The sequence below is a fragment of the Lolium rigidum genome, chromosome 5, assembly GCF_022539505.1.
Source record: "Lolium rigidum isolate FL_2022 chromosome 5, APGP_CSIRO_Lrig_0.1, whole genome shotgun sequence".
Taxonomy (NCBI): Eukaryota; Viridiplantae; Streptophyta; class Magnoliopsida; order Poales; family Poaceae; genus Lolium; species Lolium rigidum.
The window spans coordinates 145,407,585-145,431,453 of NC_061512.1; the positions used below are offsets into that span (position 1 = coordinate 145,407,585).

At 44.5% G+C, this 23,869-nt stretch overlaps 2 protein-coding genes, 1 long non-coding RNA gene and 1 pseudogene across 15 annotated transcripts; 1 reads left to right on the forward strand and 3 right to left on the reverse strand.

The window, feature by feature from the left end:
* Positions 1-5,561: 5,561 nt before the first annotated feature.
* LOC124653481 lies at positions 5,562-6,140 on the reverse strand. The gene is made up of 2 exons (XR_006987911.1): positions 6,080-6,140; positions 5,562-5,830 (listed from the first exon to the last, which is right to left on the reverse strand). It is a non-coding gene; the product is annotated as an uncharacterized LOC124653481 (long non-coding RNA).
* Positions 6,141-6,355: 215 nt separating this feature from the next.
* LOC124653482 lies at positions 6,356-11,903 on the reverse strand. 13 transcript variants are annotated; one of them, XR_006987923.1, is made up of 6 exons: positions 11,418-11,903; positions 10,939-11,058; positions 10,714-10,862; positions 9,446-10,213; positions 9,113-9,183; positions 8,025-8,395 (listed from the first exon to the last, which is right to left on the reverse strand). XR_006987923.1 is itself a non-coding variant. In XM_047192541.1 (4 exons), the coding sequence occupies exons 1-4, from the start codon at positions 11,809-11,811 to the stop codon at positions 9,881-9,883; spliced, it is 996 nt and encodes a 331-aa protein (XP_047048497.1). In that variant the 5' UTR covers positions 11,812-11,903; the 3' UTR covers positions 8,025-9,880. The 13 variants fall into 13 exon arrangements, 1 of the variants encoding a protein (XP_047048497.1); XR_006987922.1 differs by having other exon boundaries at positions 9,113-9,211; XR_006987920.1 differs by adding an exon at positions 9,303-9,361 and having other exon boundaries at positions 8,025-9,183.
* Positions 11,904-16,391: 4,488 nt separating this feature from the next.
* LOC124654746 (transcription factor MYB44-like) lies at positions 16,392-17,605 on the reverse strand. The gene has a single exon (XM_047193738.1). The coding sequence runs from the start codon at positions 17,469-17,471 to the stop codon at positions 16,548-16,550; it is 924 nt and encodes a 307-aa protein (XP_047049694.1). The 5' UTR covers positions 17,472-17,605; the 3' UTR covers positions 16,392-16,547.
* A 457-nt stretch (positions 17,606-18,062) lies between these two features.
* Positions 18,063-20,595, forward strand: LOC124652391 (annotated as a pseudogene).
* Positions 20,596-23,869: the final 3,274 nt, after the last annotated feature.

Consider the following 23,869-nt stretch of genomic DNA (forward strand, 5'->3'; position numbering starts at 1 on the left):
TTATTTTGCATTGCCTCTTTTGCTATGTTGGATGAATTTCTTTGATCCACTAATATCCAGTAGCTTTATGCAATGTCCAGAAGTGTTAAGAATGATTGTGTCACCTCTGAACATGTGAATTTTTATTATGCACTAACCCTCTAATGAGTTGTTTCGAGTTTGGTGTGGAGGAAGTTTTCAAGGGTCAAGAGAGGAGTATGATGCAATATGATCAAGGAGAGTGAAAGCTCTAAGCTTGGGGATGCCCCGGTGGTTCACCCCTGCATATATTAAGAAGACTCAAGCGTCTAAGCTTGGGGATGCCCAAGGCATCCCCTTCTTCATCGACAACATTATCGAGTTCCTCCCTGAAACTATATTTTTATTCGGCCACATGTACTTTGCTTGGAGCGTCGGTTTATTTTTGTTTTTTGTTTTGTTTGAATAAAATGGATCCTAGCATTCACTTTATGGGAGAGAGACACGCTCCGCTGTTGCATATGGACAAATATGTCCTTAGGCTCTACTCATAGTATTCATGGCGAAGTTTCTTCTTCGTTAAATTGTTATATGGTTGGAATTGGAAAATGATACATGTAGTAAATTGCTATAATGTCTTGGATAATTTGATACTTGGCAATTGTTGTGCTCATGTTTAAGCTCTTGCATCATATACTTTGCACCCATTAATGAAGAAATACTTAGAGCTTGCTAATTTGGTTTGCATATTTGGTTTCTCTAGAGTCTAGATAACATCTAGTATTGAGTTTTGAACAACAAGGAAGACGGTATGGAGTCTTATAATGTTTACCATATGTCTTTTATGTGAGTTTTGCTGTACTGTTCATCCTTGTGTTTGTTTCAAATAACCTTGCTAGCCTAAACCTTGTATCGAGAGGGAATACTTCTCATGCATCCAAAATACTTGAGCCAACCACTATGCCATTTGTGTCCACCATACCTACCTACTACATGGTATTTCTCCGCCATTCCAAAGTAAATTGCTTGAGTGCTACCTTTAAAATTCCATCATTCACCTTTGCAATATATAGCTCATGGGACAAATAGCTTAAAAACTATTGTGGTATTGAATATGTACTTATGCACTTTATCTCTTATTAAGTTGCTTGTTGAGCGATAACCATGTTTACGGGGACGCCATCAACTATTCTTTGTTGGATTATCATGTGAGTTGCTATGCATGTCCGTCTTGTCCGAAGCAAGAGAGATCTACCACCTTCATGGTTGGAGCATGCATATTGTTAGAGAAGAACTTTGGGCCGCTAACTAAAGCCATGATTCATGGTGGAAGTTTCAGTTTGGACATATATCCTCAATCTCATATGAGAATAATAATTGTTGCCACATGCTTATGCATTAAAGAGGAGTCCATTATCTGTTGTCCATGTTGTCCCGGTATGGATGTCTAAGTTGAGAATAATCAAAAGCGAGAAATCCAAAATGCGAGCTTTCTCCTTAGACCTTTGTACAGGCGACATGGAGGTACCCCATTGTGACACTTGGTTAAAACATGTGCATTGCAAAGATCCGGTAGTCCAAGTTAATTAGGACAAGGTGCGGGCACTATTAGTATACTATGCATGAGACTTGCAACTTGTAAGATATAACTTTCATAACTCATATGCTTTATTACTACCGTTGACAAAATTGTTTCATGTTTTCAAAATAAAAGCTCTAGCACAAATATAGCAATCGATGCTTTCCTCTTTGAAGGACCATTCTCTTTACTTTTATGTTGAGTCGGTTCACCTATTTCTCTCCACCTCAAGAAGCAAACACTTGTGTGAAGCTGTGCATTGATTCCTACATATTTGCATATTGTACTTGTTATATTACTCTATGTTGACTATTATCCATGAGATATACATGTTACAAGTTGAAAGCAACCGCTGAAACTTAATCTTCCTTTGTGTTGCTTCAATACCTTTACTTTGATTTATTTCTTTATGAGTTAACTCTTATGCAAGACTTATTAATACTTGTCTTAAAGTACTATTCATGAAAAGTCTTTGCTTTATGATTCACTTGTTTACTCATGTCATTACCATTGTTTTGATCGCTGCATCCACTACATATGTTTACAAATAGTATGATCAAGGTTATGATGGCATATCACTTCGAAATTATCTTTGTTATCGTTTTACCTGCTCGGGACGAGCATAACTAAGCTTGGGAATGCTTGATACGTCTCCGACGTATCGATAATTTCTTATGTTCTATGCCATATTATTGATGATACCTACATGTTTTATGCACACTTTATGTCATATTCGTGCATTTTACGGAACTAACCTATTAACAAGATGCCGAAGTGCCAGTTCTCGTTTTCTGCTGTTTTTGGTTTCAGAAATCCTAGTAACGAAATATTCTCGGAATTGGACGAAACAAAGACCCAGGGGCCTATTTTTCCACGGAGCTTCCAGAAGACCGGAGAACATTCGAAGTGGGGCCACGAGGTGGCGACACCACAAGGCGGCGCGGCCCAGGGGGGGCCCGCGCCGCCCTTGGTGTGGCCCCCTCGTCCGGCCCCCGACTCTGCCCTTCCGCCTACTTAAAGCCTCCGTCGCGAAACCCACGATGCGAAAAACCACGATACGGAAAACCTTGCGAGACGCCGCCGCCGCCGATCCCATCTCGGGGGATTACGGAGATCTCCTCCGGCACCCTGCCGGAGAGGGGATTCATCTCCCGGAGGACTCTACACCGCCATGGTCGCCTCCGGAGTGATGAGTGAGTAGTTCACCCACTGGACTATGGGTCCATAGCGGTAGCTAGATGGTTGTCTTCTCCTCATTGTGCTTCATTGTTGGATCTTGTGAGCTGCCTAACATGATCAAGATCATCTATCCGTAATACTCTATGTTGTGTTTGTCGGGATCCGATGGATAGAGAATACCATGTCATGTTAATTATCAAGTTATTACACATGTGTTGTTTATGATCTTGCATGCTCTCCGTTTCTAGTAGAGGCTCTGGCCAAGTTTTTACTTTTAACTCCAAGAGGGAGTACTTATGCTCGATAGTGGGTTCATGCCTGCATTGACACCAGGGCGATGTGAGAAAGTTCTAAGGTTGTGTTGTGCTTGTTGCCACTAGGGATAAAACATTGGCGCTATGTCCGAGGATGTAGTTGTTGATTACATTACGCACCATACTTAATGCAATTGTCCGTTGCTTTGCAACTTAATACTTGAAGGGTTCGGATGATAACTCTGAAGGTGGACTTTTTAGGCATAGATGCGGTTGGATGGCGGTCTATGTACTTTGTCGTAATGCCCAATTAAATCTCACTATACTTATCATGTCATGTATGTGCATTGTTATGCCCTCTCTATTTGTCAATTGCCCGACTGTAATTTGTTCACCCAACATGCTTTTATCTTATGGGAGAGACACCTCTAGTGAGCTGTGGACCCCGGTCCATTCTTTTAATACTTGAAATACAAATCTGCTTGCAATACTTGTTTTACTGTTTTCTCGCAAACAATCATCTTCCACACAATACGGTTAATCCTTTGTTACGACAAGCCGGTGAGATTGACAACCTCACTCTGTTTCGTTGGGGCAAAGTACTTTGGTTGTGTTGTGCAGGTTTCACGTTGGCGCCGGAATCTCTGATGTTGCGCCGCACTACATCCCGCCGCCATCAACCTTCAACGTGCTTCTTGACTCCTACTGGTTCGATTAAACCTTGGTTTCTAACTGAGGGAAACTTGCCGCTGTGCGCATCACACCTTCCTTTTGGGGTTCCCAACGGACGTGTCAACTACACGCATCAATGAGTTCTGGCTATATGTAGAAATGATATCGCGTTTAACGAGACTAGTCATTTTCATTTTTGCAGGTTATCATCCATTTGGCCACATGCTGAATTCAGCTACATATGATGTTTTCTTCTTCTGGTGGATCAACAGCATTCCATGCTTTCTCGATGCAATCGTCCGACCGTTGTTCTGGACATACTACATGATGATGCTCAGATACATGCTAGAAGTCAGCTGAACGTTACATGGAGCTCCCACTAAAGATGTAACAATTGTATGCTGACTAGGAAGCAAATAATGCACCATCTTTCAACCTCCCGTTTTTTTGAATGATTGTACTCCAAAACAGTAGGTACTAGTATATTTGTACTACGATCTTGTGTCTAAATTTTTAGTAATACTTGTGTACTCCAAAACAGTAGGTACTAGTATATTTGTACTACGATCTTGTGTGTCGGTTTGTTCCGTTGGCGACGTCAGGCTTAGCCACGGAATTTGTGTTTGTTAATCTGTTGGTTGGTTGATTGCTAGTCAGTCTCTCTGCCGGAGTAGTGCTAGCTCCAGGCCTGGAATTGATCGTACGCGTGTACGCTGATTGATTGATGTGTGTATGCGATTTGCCTGCACGAGATATTTTGTCGGTTCGATGTTGTTTTCGGAGGTAGTTGATGATTTCTGGTCCATCCATCCGTTCCGTGTCAAACCTGACCTGACAACCAAAACACAAGCCAGCCGAAATATTGTATTGCTACCCGTGCATAATACTCGCGTAGGATAGCTACTACTACAAGCAGTCGGTGGTTTAGTTTGGATTGGTTTTGGCAGCAAAAGGAAGAAAAGTGAAGGGGAAGAAAGCTTTCTTTGGAAATGGAATGGGAGAAAGAGAACCGTTTTCTGTTAAGGTGTCGTTGGTCATTAGTCAGCAGTCACTTCAGGGAAAACAATGGCTGCATAAGAATTGTCGTCGACCGCCTGTGTGGTTGGCCCGTCGACGGTGTCGAAACGCCGACCACGACGAGTTACCAGCCGCAACGACCAAGCAAGAATCAAGATGACGTGTGAGGGAGGGAAAACTCGAAAAGTCTCTTTGGCACATGAGCTCCAGTGATCCTAGTATTTGAAACCATATTTCTGTAATTCCAAAAAATTTGAAATTAAATGCGTACATATTTATAAACATTCTGAAGGTATGATGTAGATTTCGGATGAAAATATGTTGTATTTTGAGCCATACGAAAAAGACAAATTTCTGACAAAAATCTAAAGTTTCCATCCTTACAAATTTGTTATTTTTCCTCAGATTAAAATACAAGACACTTTCTACCAAAAATTTACACAAGTATTCAGAATATGTGTATGCATTTGTGGGATAAAATTAATAATTTTTTGAAACATAAAATGTTTTTAAATATCACAATAATCAGGAGCACTGGCACCTGGGTGCACCAAATCTGCTCTCGGGAAAACTCCTCTTTTCCTTTCTATCTAAAGATGTAACTAGGAAGCACGCCGTGTCCGTGGATAATCACATGGAGATTAATAGGAAAAAATTGTAGCATTCTTCTCCAATAGTAGAGGCAATGGATAATGAAGCACTTTTTTGACGAAGTTGCTATGCAAACTACCGGCGTGCTGATGAAGGATTAGTTTTGAATAATCACCGTTGGGGTCAGGGGCGGAGGCAAGAAATTTGGTTTAGGTGTACAGAGATAGGGGATTAGAGTTTTACTAATTAACTAGTACAAATGCCCGTGCGTTGCTACGGGTCCTCAAATTTTATTTCTCAATGCACATATATAATTCGTAACTCACTACGAAAATTCAAAACAAATCAGAAATATCATAATGTATTACAACATGATAATACTGAACGCAATAAACCCGGCGTGCTAACAGGTCCTTATATCTAGCAAACATGAGATAATGCCTGAGATTGAAGTGAAACAGATACGTGCACAAGGCCATTTAGAGGAACGGTACTTCACAGGCTCATCGATTTCCTCCCAGCCATGGTGCCTAAGGGAGGCAGTTCCACTTCTAAGGAGATGCTTCTTCATCGACCGCAACTGCAATATGATTAAGTCAGAAAAGGTAGCTACTACAGGGCAACAACCAGGGAAGAAGGCATCATCATGGAACCATGTTCAAGCCTTCCATATAACTTAGGAACCAGGATGATAATGCGCGCATTCACATCAAAGCTCTTGGCAACACATGATGCATTCACAATATTTAAGTAGATACATAGCAACATTCTCAAGGTCTGGACCTGTAAAAAACTACTATAAAAGCGAGACGAAAGCTCGTACACTCACCTAAGCTCTTATTTTGAAGCGCAAAAGTGGTGGAGGCCTGCAACCGCCATTGTGCTCCCCCTATGCTTAAGGGTCAACAGACCCCACATTGCTCCACCATCAAAATCATGAGTAGCAGTAGGTGTTAGTACACACGAATGACAAACATATAACTCTATCTCTTAATTCAATGGGAACACCTGTAAATTCTTTGTTGCAAAATGGTCCTCCTCATATATGATCACATTGATTTGCCAGAAATAAATGATGTAATATTGAGGCAACGAAACATATATTCAAAGAGCCAGAAACCAATAGAGAGGTGAATCAACTCCATACCTACAAACTCGAGACTCAAGTCGGATCTACATTAGCATATGCAGTTTCAACGCGATCAACAATGCGACCACACCGAAATTGGAAGTAGCTAAAATCATTTGAAGATTCAAGTTAAAGATCATGGATCATATTTGTCATATGCATACAAATATTAGATTACCGATCTAGTCTGTTCATACAAATTTTGAATGAGCAACACTTTGGTAGGAGTTTGGCCTAGCCCATGTCAGTGAAACTATTATTCCTCCAGATTTAATGCTCTGCCATTCTCCTTGAAAATCCTAATATTCGATAGCAGAAAAAAACATGTTTGTACAAGAAATAATCCGCCCAAAAATTGTGCATATGAAACATTCACTCGAAGATCCTATAATACACAAAACTCATTATACTTCATGTGAGTTGCTATTTCCATGAGATAAATTTTGTTACATGCTACATGACTACATATCTTTCGATATTGCAAAGTAAAATATCATGTTTATCCCTATGGAATCTCATATATAATCAACACATATATCAATCTCATACTACTTTTGGTACCAAAACAGTAGACATATGGTACTTAGCACATCCCAATCGGCTGAATATATACTTCTTAGATCACTGGTATCATAGATGAATTTGTATAAGTAGAAGTTATCTGAAATAGGGAATTTATAAGGATTGAGTGACTTGCTTGCTTAGTGGGCGCAGCAATGACCAGATGTCGGCATACACCTCTTCCTCCACTACAATAAGCAACTGCTATAAGTTTTTTAAAAGTTCCAAGCGGATGATAGCTTCCGAAGTACTAATATGCCTTTTTGTATGGTAAGCAACCTAACTAATCAATTAGCACAATTTAAAGCATTGTTCACAAATCAAACACTCCAGACGAGCTATCCACAGCAGAGCAGAAGGCCAAAGCATCAGGAAGGGTAGTAACGCAAGAAATACACTATGAGATGAAAAGGTTTTCCTTGACCCAAGTATTGCATCAAAAGTCAATTCCCCTTTCCATGTTATCTTTTCCAACATAGTGCAAGTGACGGCAAAGTCGAAGAGAAGGTTAAATTTTACAATGTTAAAATATCACTGCCTGGCATACAAATAGTTTCTTACATTACAACTTATACTCAAATATGTCTCTAACAGATATACTCAAATAATTGTTCACTGCCTAGCATTAAAAACATCCATCGATCTGCAACATTTGGGAAACATGTTTAGGAGGCTCTGTATAATGTATTTGTTTACATGTTGTAAAACACTCGGTGGCAATACATCTCAGTGTGCTTGTTTTTTGAAATGGTTTCGGAACTTGCATGCTTGAGTCAATGACAGCAACCGTCACTCGAAAGCAATACATGTTCAAGGCGAGTGTTTGCGTTCATGCAAACTGCACAAACCATCACTACTTTCAATCCAGAGAAACCACATTCTGGAATTTTTGCCCCGTATGGCACACGAACATGTTAATCAAATTTCTAATAGCAGTTCTCCTGAAGGCATGAATGCAGAAAATTTGTGGGCATCAGACACCAGCAGAACGCGTACCAAGAGATGAGTAGGGAAAGGAAAATTCAATAAAAAAATACATTTTTTTAGAGGTCAAGAAACTACATTGTTGTGGCATACTTGTAAGTAGAGAATCCCAAATCATAGGCTGGGGATCAATCAGAGTAGCTAACGTCACGGCATCGAAAAAATAGATCACCACGCAGCTAATTCAGGCAGTAATTATACACCAACAATGCCCAGCACAATGGACGCCGCCCGGTTCAATCCATAGCAAATAATGCAGTGACAGCCACAGTCAGACACACTACACCCGTAGACTGGAGAAAAAGCTCTAAATCTGAATAGAAGGAGCATGCATACCTGCTTGTACTGGACCTGGACAATGTAGCACAGTTGAAGAGCAGCATGGGCGTGATGTCCCCGGCGTCGGGGCGCTGAAGTTCGCTGCTCCTACTACTCTGCTTGGTGAATGTTACTACTGGTAGCTAAATGTCGCTGAATTTAACATGGAGAAGGTTATATTTATTGTCGCAGAAAAATCTTATATAGCTCATGGTTTAAAAGAGAATCTTAGCGCACATGAAAATGAGCTATGTTGTCAGTAGTCAAGATAGTTCTAGAATTTTCTTTCAAAAAATGAAAAAAGGATAGTTATAGGGGAATGAATTTAGGCGACCTGTTTGAAAAAATATGATATAAAGGAGAAATCCCTTAGAGTATATAGCATATATGGAAATATCGACGATTGGATCTAGACCTTTTCTAGAGATGCCCTTAAGCTATAAAAGATATCTTCCCTTTCACTTTCGATTGGTCCTGCTAGCTACAAGTTGGGTTGCTATAATCTTAGTTTCATCGTGCTAATTCAGTGCTATTTAAAAATATCTACTGTACTATGAACGTTCCTATGTCGAGAAGAGATATTGGGATAATCAATCAACCTGTGCCTACAAAACGCATCCAGGGAATCTGTAATATAACACAAAGCAAGGATCCAGTGAAAATATAAATACCAATATCATTTTTTCACCGGTTCACCCTTCAGGTCATTTTTTTAACCAATTGCAGCAGTTAGATTGCTATTCAGCAATAAATTAGCAAACCAATACCAAGGAGTACTTCACCATGAGGACACGAGGATTGGTTGATTACTACAGATTCTTTAACATAAGTATCAACAGTGAGAAAAGATAGAGATAATATGACACTTACGTTACTGTCCCTTGCTCAATCTGAGATGATTCTTCCATCCACCTCGCCACGCTTTGTTATGCACTGGGATCCTCCATGACATAAATCTTTATTAGTAATCTGCAAACTGCCATCGATTCAGGTGCTCACCCAGTGTATCAATCATCACGGAAATTAACTGGACTCAAAGAGAAGCTAGACTGCAACGTACTCAAAATTTCAAAGCTGAAGGAGATTGAAAGTCTGCACCGAATAGTTCCATCGACATCACTGGATTGCATCGGTTCAGGCGATCACAGACACACTACCCGTAGACTGGAAAAGAAGCCCCAAATATGAAGACATACGTCATACCTGCTTGTACTGGACCTGGACGGTGTAGCACAGTAGAAGAGCAGCGTGGGCGTGATGTCCCTGGCGTCAGGGCGCTAGACCGCGACGATCCTAGCGCGTGCGCCGCCACCTGATTGGCATCGATGGCAACACGGTCTGGTGGTCAACCGCCGTATCCTCAGCCTGGCCGCCAAGATCTTCCGCGCCTTCACCGACCTCGGGCACCGGCCGCCGTGGAATCCTAGCGCCGACAATCCCTGCCCCCAATCCAATCCCATCGCTCCGCCGACGACCACGTGCACGCCTCTCCTCCACTTGGGAAAGGGGACCGACCACGGGGATGGCTGCATCGTTCTCCACCACCCGTCCGCCAAACTACGCCGCTGGCAGAAGACATGGAGCCAAGGATGCGGTGGCGAAGATCGAGATCCTCTGGTTCGCCCGCCGTTGCGCTCGCTAGCAGTAGCAGAGGGAGAAGAGGTGAGGCCGGAGAGGGAGAGGAGAAAAGATGACTATAACCTGAGGAATTGGACCGTTGAGGAATTGATAGTGATTTTGCTGATGTTCACAAGGATCTACAAGTTGCACCTTGTCTCGCTTATAAATCAGATTCAAATTTGTATCTCTAGCCAATAGAAATACATCCTGGCCTAACTCCACATTACGTTCCAATGACAAAGTCTTCAATGAAATATCCCCACTAATCTCAAAGAAGGCTATTTCATAGTGCTTGCTGAAGAACATCAAACGACATTCTAAAGTTGAGTCATCCAACATATGAACATTAACCTGAAAAAAATTAACTGAAAGAGTTGAATATCCAAGAGTCGTGTTCAGAATTTATATGTAAGAACTCCAAAAGTGGTGTTCAAAAGACTCCAAGAGTCAAATATACCAGGTCAAACATTTGCCAATAATAGACAAAAGAGGTGGTCAGAAATATTTTCTTTTTATAGTTTGAAACTAATGGTCAGACATTCTTAGTTTCAAATGGTCTTGTTTACACAATTCATAAAACATAGGCAGATTGACTCAGACTTTGATTAGCTGAAAGCAAATACTATAAAGACAATAGCATTCCCCAGCTAACAATTAGCACACCGTACAAGAACCCATCATCATGTCATAAGAAAATACAACTTGAGTGGCATATAGACGTCAAAAGGTGTTGATTTTCCATTAGATCATATCCCACAACTCATTGACATAAGTGCATTGCTATTGTGGTTTATATGTAATCTGAACAACGATGCTATGACTTAATTGCATGATTTGTTTTAAGATTTTACCTTTGCCTCAGTAGCGTACTCCTTTTTTGTCCAATCATCCAAAGGTTTCTTGGTGCAGAAAAGCCATGCTGAGGTGAGAATGATAGCGGAGTTCCTAAATGCATCTACCTCAACGACAATCCCTGTGCACTGGTTTATCATCTTGCCATCTGCTCATGTTACAGAGCATGCTTAGAAATAGCAACAACAATAAAACCAGGTTAGTCTAAAGACTAAGAAGAGTACCCAGGTAGGCTGAAAGGCTTAGAACCGATTCAGCACACTTTAGAACAGACTCTGTCTCCTTGGCGGTGCGGCGTTCGGTGACACTGGACGGTGCAAGTGTTAACATCCGCTTGTGACGATCTAGGAAAAAAAATCCATATCCATGAGAGCAATACAAGAACTTGGTCAAATATAGTGTCACTCAATATACATATGCCCAGTTTGACAGCTCAGTTTTCTCAAAATCAAAGTATTCCAAACCACATTATTTCAATGTTTCGGAAATGAATACTACAGTTCTCATAAATCTCAGTTTTGTACTGTTTCAGTGAAAATGATAAGGCGTTTGGCAGCGTTGTATTTTGTTATTTCAGTCGTACAGCACCAAGTTTTTTAGAAAAATGCAGAAATACAGCACTTTTGGCAATACCACAATTTATAAGACCGCAATATTCTCTAGCTAATCAAAAAAACTACTGAGCAGACAAACACACTCTTACCCCTTTTCTTGATGTATTTCTGCATATCATCATGGTATCTGTCCATGACGTCTTGGTCGTCAGTGAAGCCGTAGAGCACGGTGCCATCCTCCTCCGTGCAGATGGGCATCAGGGGAGCCTTGGGCCTGCGGAACGGAGAGCCAGAGGAGTCGGAACCAGAGCCCGCCGAATCCCCATCCCTAGGCTCGGTGACCCTCTTCCTCTTCGTCCCCCTTTCCGACCCAGAGTCCGATTCAGACATTTCCTCCATGCTCCGACGCGGTGACGAAGCCGCTGGCGACCCTGGGTCGGACGGCAGCCGCGGAGGTGACCTGGTAGTGCTCTCCGGAGCAACTTCGCCGACATCTCCTCCCAGGAGTAGATTGGACCCTTGCCCCCTCGATTCCGTCATCATCCCGGTTCTCCCACGCACTGCCGTTGTTCGCCGTTGGACCTGTGGTCGACGTAGGCGCCTCCGTCCCCGGTTCTCCCTGCTCGCTGTTCCGCCACCACGCTGATGGCGTCACCGCACCCCAACTCCCTCAGGTGAAGCAGCGGCCAGATCGGCACGCATCGGCGGGAAGGCACGCGCGGCGGCTGGTGGCGGCCTCGCGTCCAGGATCGTGGCAACCGTGCGTTGCCCTCGTGGAGGCAGGCGAGGGCCCTCGTGATGCTGTCCGGCCCTGTCTCCATGTCAACGACCAGCGAGGAGGGACTTGAGGGAGGGTACTGGGAAGAGGAGGAGGCCATGGCGACCGAGGAGGAGGTGGAGGAGGGAGCAGCCAGGCGATGTACCGCCGCGCGTCTCATCTGACCCGTGAGGGGCGAACTGGCGGTGGCGCGGTGCTGGAGGTTGATGGGAGGCGGCGGCGGGGCAGCGGGTCTATCCTGGGGAATTGGAAGATGGAAGGAGGGACGAGCGACACAGCTACGGATGCATCGTGATGGGCCTGGCCCAACTTGGTGGAGCGACGTAGCGCGGAAGATGGAAAATGAGGATGACGAACGTATTGGCAGAATAAGGAACTACTTTAGTCTTTTTAAGTAGTAGAGATTATGAGATTAACTTATGGTTGTGAGCTATGTTTTAGTACGAATTTATATAAAACTTAAGCATACTTTATCATCTCCAAAAAAAAAATGGATGTCCATTTGTACATCCATGTCCTTACATGGCTCCGCCTATTGTTGAGGTTGAAGTTGTGTGTCAAGAAACAACTATCGAAGAGGTCAAAATATCTCCCTTCAAAGTTACATGGTAAAATTTTGGTTTGAAAACTATGTCAAAGAATTGTTGTCAAAGAAGAGATAAAGAAACAAAAAACAAAAAATAAATTAATGTTGGAGAACTACTCACCATCGAGGCGGTACCGTGGGAAAACTAGAAACTACGGCAGAGAAGTTATCTTGAAAGGTTACCTTCAGAAATAAAAGAAGAGAAACGAAAAAATACATATTTTTTTTACCAAATACCGACGTGTTGTGTGCTAATTGGAGTAAAATAGGTGCTATATGGTGAGGCGATTAACTAAAAAAATAAGTATTTTTTTCTTGAATAAATATTAAATTACTGCTGGAGAATTACGGTTGATCGAAAAATTATTGTCGGAGAACTACTCGCCGTGGAGGAGGTTTCGTGGGGTAACTTCCGGTGAAAAATTACGGACGGGTAGGTATCTCGAAAAGTTACCGTTGATAAATAGAAGGCGAGAAACGTAAAGAAATACGTAACAAAAAAGTGAAATAGCATAGGTCGATGCGCTGTCAGCTGATTGGATTAAAATAGGCTATCTAAAGCGTAAGCGCGTTGGAACGCTGAGAAATGGTTATTTCTTCCGTCCTTAATTAGGAACAGGAGCTGAGAAAAATACTACTATTGTAGTACACATAGGGTAACTATCGCCAGAAAGTTACGAGCGAATAAGTGTGTCAAAGAATTACTGTCGAGTACTTAAAAAGGAGGGACATGAAAAAATATCACCGTAGAAACAGGTAACTACGGCCGGGAATTTATTGTCAAAAAGCTACGTCGAAGATTACGGCCGAAAACTTGTGCAGTCGAGTAATTTAAAAAGAGAGCTAAAAACATACTACCATATACATAGGCTAACTACCGTCTCAAAATAATACCGAAAGATGTGTCAAAAAAATTCTGCCGAGTAGTTAAAAAGAAGGGACGTTATAAGAAAAATACCCGGCGCCGCTTCTCCCGTGTTGGCCCTTCCTCCAATCCTTTTCCCCGCGTGCCCGTGGGGAGTGAGGAGTAGGCATGTTCGTTCAAGCAACAACTCTTTGCTGCGGTGAAGCAGTTATCGAAGATCCAAATTGTATCCCACGACAAGAAGATCAAAACACTTCGGTGATGGAGGACAAGGATAGCGGCGCGCATTTGGCTCATGCTAATGTTTCTAGTCGTCGCTAAGCGGTCTAAAAAGTTATTTGTAATTTTTATTTTGTTGGTCATATTTATACTACTTACTATCCATGACTATTAATATATCAATGATTTTTTTTTAAAAAAAGCAAGTTATTAGACACACGCGTACTACGAGATACGGATCTGTCCTCGGTTCAATAAAACCCAAAACGTGCGTCTCCTGCTAAATTGAGGTGGGGCAGCAGTAAGCGCGATAATTTAGTGGCAAAGCACGGCGTGCCTAGAGATGATACTCCTTGTCGTTGGTCGCTGCCGACAGACAGCTTGTTGAGCTAGAGCATGGCGCGTGCACCAGCAATAATCCTTCAACGCCAGCTAACGCTGCCGCTAAACCGGCGGCAGGCAGGCGGCCTCGCTGGCCGGCCGGCCGAACGTATGTACGGCGGATCAGATCGATACCGTTGCAACCAACCATGCACCACGTGCCGCCGGGATCCAATCAAGCAGTAGGCCAGGGTGTGTACGTACTGACTACTGAGCGAGATCGCGACGAGCACGTGCGCCGCTAGAGAAGCGCCGAAAGGTTAGGGCTAACCGTACGAGTCAAGTCTGGATACATTCTCAAGTGCATCATGCTACGCGCGCGCGCAGGAGGGAGGAAATTCCGTCTCAGCGGGCCTTTCCGTACGATGATGATTTTTTTAACAAGGTATTTGCATGAGCCATGTGCTAATTGTTAAGCTTGATTGATGCTCGCATCTTGCATTATTCATAATGAATCCTACAATCCAAGTAGAGATGAAGGTGCATCGCCCCTGTAGTCTGGAGACCTAGAATTACGCGTCTTTCAAAGGTTAGAAGGAGCTGTATGCATTAACAACAGCTCCGCGTGGGGATGGCGCGACGATAAAGTGTGGGAAGATGCAACACCGACGAGATGTCTCGCCAGCCTACGGTTGTGTCTATGACGGCGCTTTAGCCGCTACTCACCTCGTGGTCACCGCTTTGGTCTGGTGTGCCCGTAAGAAGCCATGTGGGGTGGGGATGGCCCCGGGGTACCAAACATGGCATTTGGTTGCGTCAGACATAAAAGGCATTTGAGGCAGACGGATGGGAGTGGGTTTCTATACGGTGTGTCCTGAAGGTCTTTGGGTACGGTTTCACGGACGCAGCCAGAGATTCTCTCACAATGTATAATTTAGCTACAATCGGCCATAGGGGCCTTAGTGCATCCCAAACAGCCTAATTTAAACGAACCGAGGCTATCTGAACGAGTCTGTGAGAACAGGAGCACGACCCACCGCCACGATGCAAAAGCATCAAGCGATGCGGACCTGTCCACGGCGACCCATTTCTAGCCCTAGGCCCACCTGCTTGAGGCACAAAAGCCATTCCATGCCCAAATCGACCCCCCTTCCTGTGCCCCGCAACACCACGACGATGACGCCACATGTGCCATCCGTCGCCTTTGTCTGTGTCATCTGCTTCGGCCACAGCTCCCTGGAGGACATGCCTCTTGCCGATGTTTTTGTACGCATTTCTCTCCCATGACAGGTATAGTTTATCGTTCGTCGGCTCAGCCCAGCCCACCCACCGCGTCGCCCATGACATGTTCGGCCATTTGCTAAGCCATATGCCTTTACTCGATGTACAACTTCTACATAACAGTGATTGCAGAGTTTGTCGATGTTTACCTAAGAGAGCTAAATGATGCCAACACTGCCCGACTGTTGTCGATCAACTAGGCAAAGGGAGATTCCTAGGATGCTTGGAACCATATGTTGCATGCACTTGGAGTGGAAGAACCTTTCGTTTGCTTGGAAGGGCAATATAGCGGTCATGTGAACGTTTGCAGTGTCATTCTTGAAGCTGTTGCACCACAATTTTTTTTGAATTCGGCACTTTTTCTTCGGCATGTCAGGTTCTGATAATGACATCAACTTGTTATAGCACTCTCCAATTTTATCAAGGTTTGTGGAAGGAAATGCTCGAGTGCTCAACTATGAATCGATGGCTATTCATACAACATGGGTGCTATCTACCTGATAACATCTATCTTGACTGGTCTACAATTGTAAAAATAGTTCGCAATTCCAAAGAAGATAAAAAATGTAGGCTTGCAAAAGAACAAGAAACTTGTAGGAAGGATGTGGACTGGGCACTAATTGCTCGGCATCCTGCTAGAACATGTAGCGCTGTGGTCATATAGAAAGTGATGACTACTAGTGTGATCATGCACAACATAATCGTTTAGAATGAGCGTGAGAATAATCTTTTGGACCCTAATTTCAGGGTGAATTGGTTAAGTTATAGCCTAGACCAGCAACATTTGCAGTGTTCTTCTCACGAGATCCATGATCACCACACATATGATCGACTTCAAGGGGATTTGATTAAGCATATTGCATATATCAGATGTCCAGATTGTGTAACGAAACGCAATTAGGCGTGTCCATTCTGATATTGCCCTGAGCCTCTCACAGAGCATTTCATAGGTTGAATAATTTGCTGAATACTGACCGGAGACCGCAGGGCGACCAAGGCCATCAGAAGCAGGGTGATCTGAAGACGCAGGATCGCGCCCAAGCAAGGTGATTGACAGGAGTCCATTGCTTGATGAACTAACAGACCTTCGATCCATCGACCATCACCCACCTTCATCATCTGCCTTTTTCTTCTCCTTGCTCATTCCACATATTCTCCCCAGTTGAGCAGACTGATCTTGTTCATGAGCTGGTGATGCTTGAGTTTATACTCCATCTTGGCCATGCTCTTCATGCGCTTGGCAACCTGGAAGCTGTCGGCGGGCGGCCGAACATGTAGTTCCGGACCTCGATCCGGATCATCTCCTGCATCATCGACAGGAACTCTCCGTCGAAGGGCGCCGCGGGCCGTGGCTGGAGCTGGAACGGCATGGGCGGCGGAGGCATCTGCTGACACGCTGGAGCGGCGGGCTGTACAGGATGACGAGGTGCCATGCACGGCGGCGGCATTGGCTGCGCCACCGGGGTTGCCTCACAGGGATCCAAGCCGGGCAGGGAGAGGGAGAGCGAGAGAGACGTCGCCGGAGGAGGAGGCGGCGAAGGCGGAGACGATGGCTGCGGCAGGGGCGTCGTCGGGAGCACGACCATCCCGCCGGCCCGCGCCACGGGGCGGTAAACGTGCGTCGCCAAGGACGCGATGACGGAGGGCATGCTCTGGTGGCTGGAGTCGCTGAGGTCGGATCCGGACGGGCTGCCGGGGCTGAAGCAGCGCCCCGCTGGGTGGCTCCCGTCGCTGTTTGTCCGCTTCAGCGGCCGGTCGGCCTCGTCACGAACAGGGGACCCCTCTGCAGCAGAGGAGCCGGAGTGCTTGCGCTTGAGGGTGGAGTTCCAGTGGTTCTTGATGGCGTTGTCGGTGCGCCCCGAGAGGAGCCGTGCGATGGTGGCCCACTTGTTGCCGAACCTGGCGTGCGCGCGGAGGATGGCGTCGTCCTCGTCGGGGGTGAAGGGGCGGTGCTCCACCTGCGGGGAGAGTTGGTTGCACCACCGGAGGCGGCACGACTTGCCGGACCTCCCCGGGATGGACTTGCTGATCAGGGACCAGTTGCGCGCGCCGTGGCGGCCGACCAGACGCTGCAGCGCGTCGTCCTCCTCGGGGCTCCAGGGGCCCTTGATCCGGTCTACGTCCTTGGCGCCTCCACCTCTACACGCCGCCATGCCTCTATTCAGATCGACCTCTCTCAATCTATCTACGAGTACGTAGAGTAACTGATGGGAGGTTGAGGAAGAAATGAATCAAATCTTGATATTGTGAGGAGGCTTCCAGAATGAACGAATCCGATGGAGGGGAGGAAGGAGACAGAGGAGTGGAGGGAGCAGAGGGGGCAAGGGCAGGATATATAGGTGACGACGGGAGGAGGAAGACGACCGGAGGTAGCCGGTTGTAACGGGTTCCAGCCACGCAACGGAAGGGGACTAGGATCGTGGCGTGCGTACAGCTGGTCGCGGGACACGCGTCTTGACGGCATATAAATGGCCACACTTGATATCACTCTCTCTCCAACCGAAATCACACTGTATCACCTCTCCTATGTGTGGTAGTATCCCACGGTATGATTGCTGCACCCCCATGGGGCTTTCACAGGCGTTTGGATTTTGGGCCGTCCGATCGAGCTGACGTGGCGCGATCTCAGCCGGCCGTTCCGTTCCGGGCGCGAGGCCCTCGCGCGAACCCACATTTTATCCATGGGTCGTGTAAAAGCCCGCCCGGCCGGACCACTCGCGTCGTTGAGACAAAGCTCGGAGACCCAAACCAAACCCTACCCATTCGCTCCACATCCTCCAATCCCCTCGCGTGATGTCCTCCCCAATCCCCTCGTCTCTCTCTCCTCTCTCCCACCCTGCTCCGCCGCCATCCACCCTCCTCCACCACCGTTCGGCTCTCCGTGCGCGTCTCTCCTGGTCACGGTGCGAGACATCGATTAGGCAGTAGCCCATTCTCGACTCGGCCACCACCGCCGCTCCCAACCGCCGCCGCCGGCCGACGAGGAGAGGCCAGGATGTTCTTCCACATCGTCCTGGAGCGGAACATGCAGCTGCACCCGCGCCACTTCGGCCCGCACCTCCGCGACAAGGCTGGTCGCCAAGCTCATGAAGGACGTCGAGGGCACCCGCGGGTAGGGTTTCCGTCAACCCCTCCTCCGCCCGCCCGCCCCCTCCTCCGGCTCGCCGAGCCCTAGAGCCGGGGGCGCCGAATCTCATTGGCCGCACTGCGCGGCGGGCGGCACGGGTTCGTGGTGGCGATCACGGGGGTGGAGGAGGTCGGGAAGGGGCTCATCCGGGAGGGCACGGGCTTCGTCACCTTCCCCGTCAAGTACCGGTGCGTCGTCTTCCGGCCCTTCAAGGGCGAGATCCTCGAGGCTGTCGTCACCATGGTCAACAAGGTGGGCTTTTACTCGACTCGCCGTATTGTGGCCTTCTTATCCGCGAGGCGTGATGTGCTCGCGGTGCCCGGTTTGCGAACTTCGATTGCTTGGTTCCGCAGATGGGGTTCTTCGCGAGGTCGGGCCTATTCAGATCTTCGTGTCAAATCATGTGAGTGGCTTCTGTGCTTTTAATTGGAGCTGCTTTGTCAAACTGGTGGAGCAAATCGATAAACTTCGGAATTCTCTATGTGGTCAATTATTCAGTACAAGCTCTTACAAGTTCTTGTTTACCTTTCACATTACGGCTCACTCGGGTGTGTTTTCTGCTTTTGTATGCAGCTGATTCCTGATGATATGGAGTTCCAATCTGGTGATGTGCCAAACTACACAACTTCTGATGGATCGGTATGCTTATTTTTGTACAAGTGGTTCCTATTATTCTTCTCGTCTTCGGTAACTACTGGCTTAGTGTCACTTGCATTACTACGGACTTCACCAGTACATTCATGCTTAAAACAAGTAAAATATTTATTTAGATTAATGATTATCCCTTTCAGCCTTTATATTTTGTAAGCATATCAAATTTACTCGGCTTTTGCTTTCTAAAGATGGTAATGTTTGTTTACAGTTGCATACGAGGTTGTTTGGCTTGTTGAAGAATTAAAGCAACGTGATATTACATGTTGAATGACTAACTACTTATTTTGTTGGTTTGGTGAGAAAATAAAGAAAAGAAACAAACTCCACAAGAAAAATAGGGGATAAGAAGGTCCACGAGTCTGCGTATTTTCTTTTGTGTGAGAGAGCGAAGTTAGCACCATACCACTGCCGCGCCACCACGATCACGAACTCCCTTTTATATTATGATAGTACACCTGTGCAATACTGGCAGGTCATTTCACTTGTTATTTTACTCTTATTGGAGCTTCTTTAAAATGATATATTTTTTGAGAGTCTTTAAAATGATATTGCCACCGCCCACCGGCAGGCGTGCGCCACGGCGTCCATGTCGGCAGGAAGCCCATGCCGCCGCTGGAGGAAGCCAAGGCCGCCGCTCGCAACATCCCCTCGCGCCATCACGGGGAGAGGAAGAGTAGGCCGCTCGCCCTGCAACCTCACATCGTCCCCAGCGTCGGTAGCAGCAGCAAGTGGTCGCTGCTTCGCGGCTCTTGGGGTGGAAAAGGTGGAGGTCGTTGGGAGATGGGGTGTCCGCGGGATCCCCTCTGCTCCATGGCGTTAGTGACAAAATCCCAAGCCCTAGGTAATTTTCTTCTTGTTCAGGCCATGAATCATCTCCTACTCCCGGTGCAGCTTAATGGATTTATTTCTTCCCCTGCACATCTTCTATTTGAATGGAGCCAGGAATGTACCAATGTGAATTTGTAGTACTGCCGTATAAGATAATGACAAAAGCCTATTACCTGCGACATATGTGAGGAAGGGTTTGGCCAATAAGGGTATACTGAGATGTACAAGCATATTTTCATCATGTCAGCTCACTGGCTTGGATTGTTATTATTGCTTTTGCATGTGTGAAATTTCATATTTGTTTGTGTAGGTTTTTTTCTTTTATCTCTGCAGACAAGGTTTTTGACAAAAAACCTGTAGGGGGAGATTAATCTATGTATTATCTTTGCATTATTGTTTATTCAGTAAGTTCTTTTTTTCTGAAGTTTATCCTCAATCACCGATAGTAACTCGAGTTGTTGGTCTAGCTCCTTGCAATAGGTCAAGATTATGGATCATGCTTGTGCGATGCACCTATTTGGATTGGACAAGAACTAAAATAACTATGTCTATATTAGGATCCTGCCACTAGACGTTCTTGTGCACTTTCCTCATGACACGGTTGGTCGAGGGCTTACTGGAGAAACAAGCTGTTCATGGCACCGTTGCTGATGTCCCCGCCTGTTAGCCCAGGAGTGTAGCATCTACAGGTTACATACTCTCCATTCTTTCTCACATGTCAGGAATCCGAATTGGTTATTTGACTGTTTTTTGTGCTTGGTAATTGTTCCATCGAGAAGTTGTTAATTGTTTGATCCAAGTAAATTTTCCGTTTATATTTGCGAGCTTCATTATTCTTTGAAATTTGTTGCAGGTATCATGTAAATGCGTGTCCCATGCTGTTAATTGGATTATTGCAATTATTTGAGTGGCTCAAACTTCCTGGATAGTGATATTGAAGGGATTTCTACTGTATGAAGTTTAGGCGATGAAGGTCATTTTTCTGTACTCTCTTGCTTTAGTGCATTTCACATATCTTCTCACAATACATAGCTCAACTAGCTTATTACCGTTGCAAATCATCCCTGCTAATCATCCCTTCTTGCAGATGATAAGAAGATTCTTGACTATACAAAGCAGTATTTAGCTGCCAGGGTGTCATTTTCTTGTTGTGGGGGAAAGTGTGTTACAACCATTTTTTCGTCTCTTATTGGATAAGGTGATAACTAAAAAGTTATTTTGTGAGATTTTGGTCTGATATTCTTCGCGTTCTAAAAAACATTTTGTATCTATGTAGCTATGTATTTATGTGGGATAAGGATCATGGACAGCTGAGAACTGCACCGCACAGGAGGGGCAAAACTACTGTGCTCCACCACCTCCAAGCCCACTTTGTTGGTGAGTCTGTGATCTCTCTCTCTCTCTCTATGGAGCAGCAAGCCTCAGCAGAGGTTGGCGCTTTGGAGCCTGAGGACTAGGCGTCCATGGCAAGGTGTACATGCTACCACCTCTTTCTTTATCTCCCTAATTTAATTTTTTTTATAGTTCTATGCTTTAAATCCAATGAGAAATCTAATGATTTTTCTGTGGCTATTGTACAGATCTGTTGTAATAGTATCCGATTTCTCAGTTTTAAAATTGCTTGTTGTGAAGATTCAGTTAGGTGTAATTTTCCATCACTGTATTTGCAAATTGACTACTGCAAGCTTTGTTGCTATATTTTTTGAATATTTTATCACCTTCTCTTCATGCTCTTTGCAATACCCATTATTCATCTTACCAATGCCCATTTTTTCATACAACTCCTAGGCACGGGAGAAGAAGGTGGCACGTTCATCCTCGAGGTCGAGCCGGCCCTGATGCGCAGATCCTTGTGATGCTGGACCAGTGGTAAACATGGCTGCCGTTGTTTTCATTGCCTTGTCTTCCCCTGCCTTCCTAACATCGTATGTATTTCTTTGTTTTAGGCATATGCATAAAATTGGTGAGTGATGTAGATGATTTGGAGCTGATGTTATAATGGCATTCATATCATGGCAAGATGGTAAGGCTTCTATCGTTTGTATTGAGGTATCTTTTCATGATTGCTTGGTGGCCTCAACAAGTCATTAATTACATTTTGGACGTGTTACAAACTGCCACGACACGAAACCAAAGATGTATTTTACACAAATCAAATAAAGTGTATTGGGAATAACCAGGGTTATGCAATATACTTCTCGAGAGGGCTGGTCCATTTAACAATTGAGATACCAAAAATTTATTATAACTCTTTCGGTGACCTGGTTCTGACTTACAATTCCTAAATTTTGAACATTTCAGGAAAAGTAAATCCTATGTTCCATATCTTTTTCATCTTGAGATTTTCCTCAGACACTCAGACTCCACTATCCCTTTTTGGGTTTGGTTCTTCCTGTTTCCTGTTTAATGGTCAATCTTTCCTTCTATTGCTTGCTTTATATTGTGTTTCCATTTACTTTCCACTGATTTATTTTCGATCTATTCTTTATGTAGTCACCTGCGTGCTTTTCTTCTTGTTCTTTGCAGGTCACCGTCATGTTGGAGCTTGCCGCCTCCGGTTGCTGGCTGTGTTTTTGGTGAGATTTGTTCAGTTTCTAGGTATAACATCATCTTCATGTCTCCCTCGTTGTTTCATGAAGTAAGCAGTACCGAGCTGCCTTTTCTATTTGACAAAGAAATCCTGCAATACTATTCTTTTGGATATATGTTGCTAGATTTTTTCCTATGGAAGGAGCGGACTATGTTGATGCAGCATAGGTTCCATTCCCTAGGTCCATCGTGCATAACATAGCTATTATGCGGATGTTAATATTATTTAACTGAATATTGGAACCGCATCCATTAAAATTTATCATCAACAGTTGCTAGCAGCAGAACTTTAGTTTTAGGTGCTCAGATATTAGGTTGGCTAGAGAAGAAAATGGATCGACTATGAAAAAGAAATTAGCAAGGCATAATTAAGATTTTCTGAAACACTTCATTTAGAATTGGTAGGCTTTGTAGTGATTGCGCCACTGTCATTTTGTTCTACCTCTACAAAAGCCCCACAAAGTATAACCTCCGGATCTACAAAAGCCTAGGTTATTTTACATGCTCATACACATGTACTCTTCTGTCATTATATTACTTGGTAATTAGTATGAGGGTGCAAGCCATTGATCTTTTGCTGTGTAATAGAGGCAGGGAAAAGACTCTTCTACTTCTGTTATAAAGGCTGGCTATAAAATGTCAAGTTATTAGATGCTTTGCCTTTTTCTGGTTGAAAACAAGTGACGCAACTCAGGTTTTCAGCCATTGATATTTTCAGGTGTAATAAAAGTGAGATCTTGCTTATTTAGTATGCATGTTTTTATGCTTTGACCCGATGTTCTTATAGGTTGTCTTAATAACATGTTATATATGTACCGGGAATCCCCTTTTATTCCTGCTGTAAAGGTTAGAGTTGATTAGCAATGTCAACATTGTTAGATGGCTAGGCGTTTTACGGTTCAAAGTTCGTGAGCTAGTCGATGCTTACGAGCATCTCATTATTAACCCAGTGTATCTAAGCTTTTGTGTTGTTAGTTGCACACAACTTGTTAGAACAAAAAATAGTTTTCTATGGGTAGGCACATAACCTGCTAGGTTCAAATTGTTTTCGGTAGGTATGAGAATTTTTGTTTATTGGTTTTGTTCAATGTTTGCTTTCCTTCGCTCTTCCGCATGCCTTGTCTGTTACTCTATTGTTTTCCATTTCTCTTCTCTTATTCTATGATATGGTTTAATTTGTTCGTTCATGGATTTTTTATTGCTATGGCTCTAGATGTTTTTAGGATATAGAATATGCTTCATGCTCTTTTTTGCAGGTTGTCTGTTGCGGGTCATTGCTGCTCCTATTTCTCTGCCAGGTAGTTCTCTATCTTTGCTTATACGACCACATATTTACCTTTCTTTGATGTGTTG

Bases quoted from the DNA above. Each gene is read 5' to 3' on its own strand.
- LOC124653482 (XM_047192541.1), bottom strand. From the start codon at position 11,811: ATGATGACGGAATCGAGGGGGCAAGGGTCCAATCTACTCCTGGGAGGA. The intron at 11,059-11,417 runs GTAAGAGTGTGT...TTTTTTTCCTAG, and splicing joins GAAATACATCAAGAAAAGGG to ATCGTCACAAGCGGATGTTA. The intron at 10,863-10,938 runs GTACTCTTCTTA...TAACATGAGCAG, and splicing joins AAGCCTTTCAGCCTACCTGG to ATGGCAAGATGATAAACCAG.
- LOC124654746 (XM_047193738.1), bottom strand. From the start codon at position 17,471: ATGGCGGCGTGTAGAGGTGGAGGCGCCAAGGACGTAGACCGGATCAAG.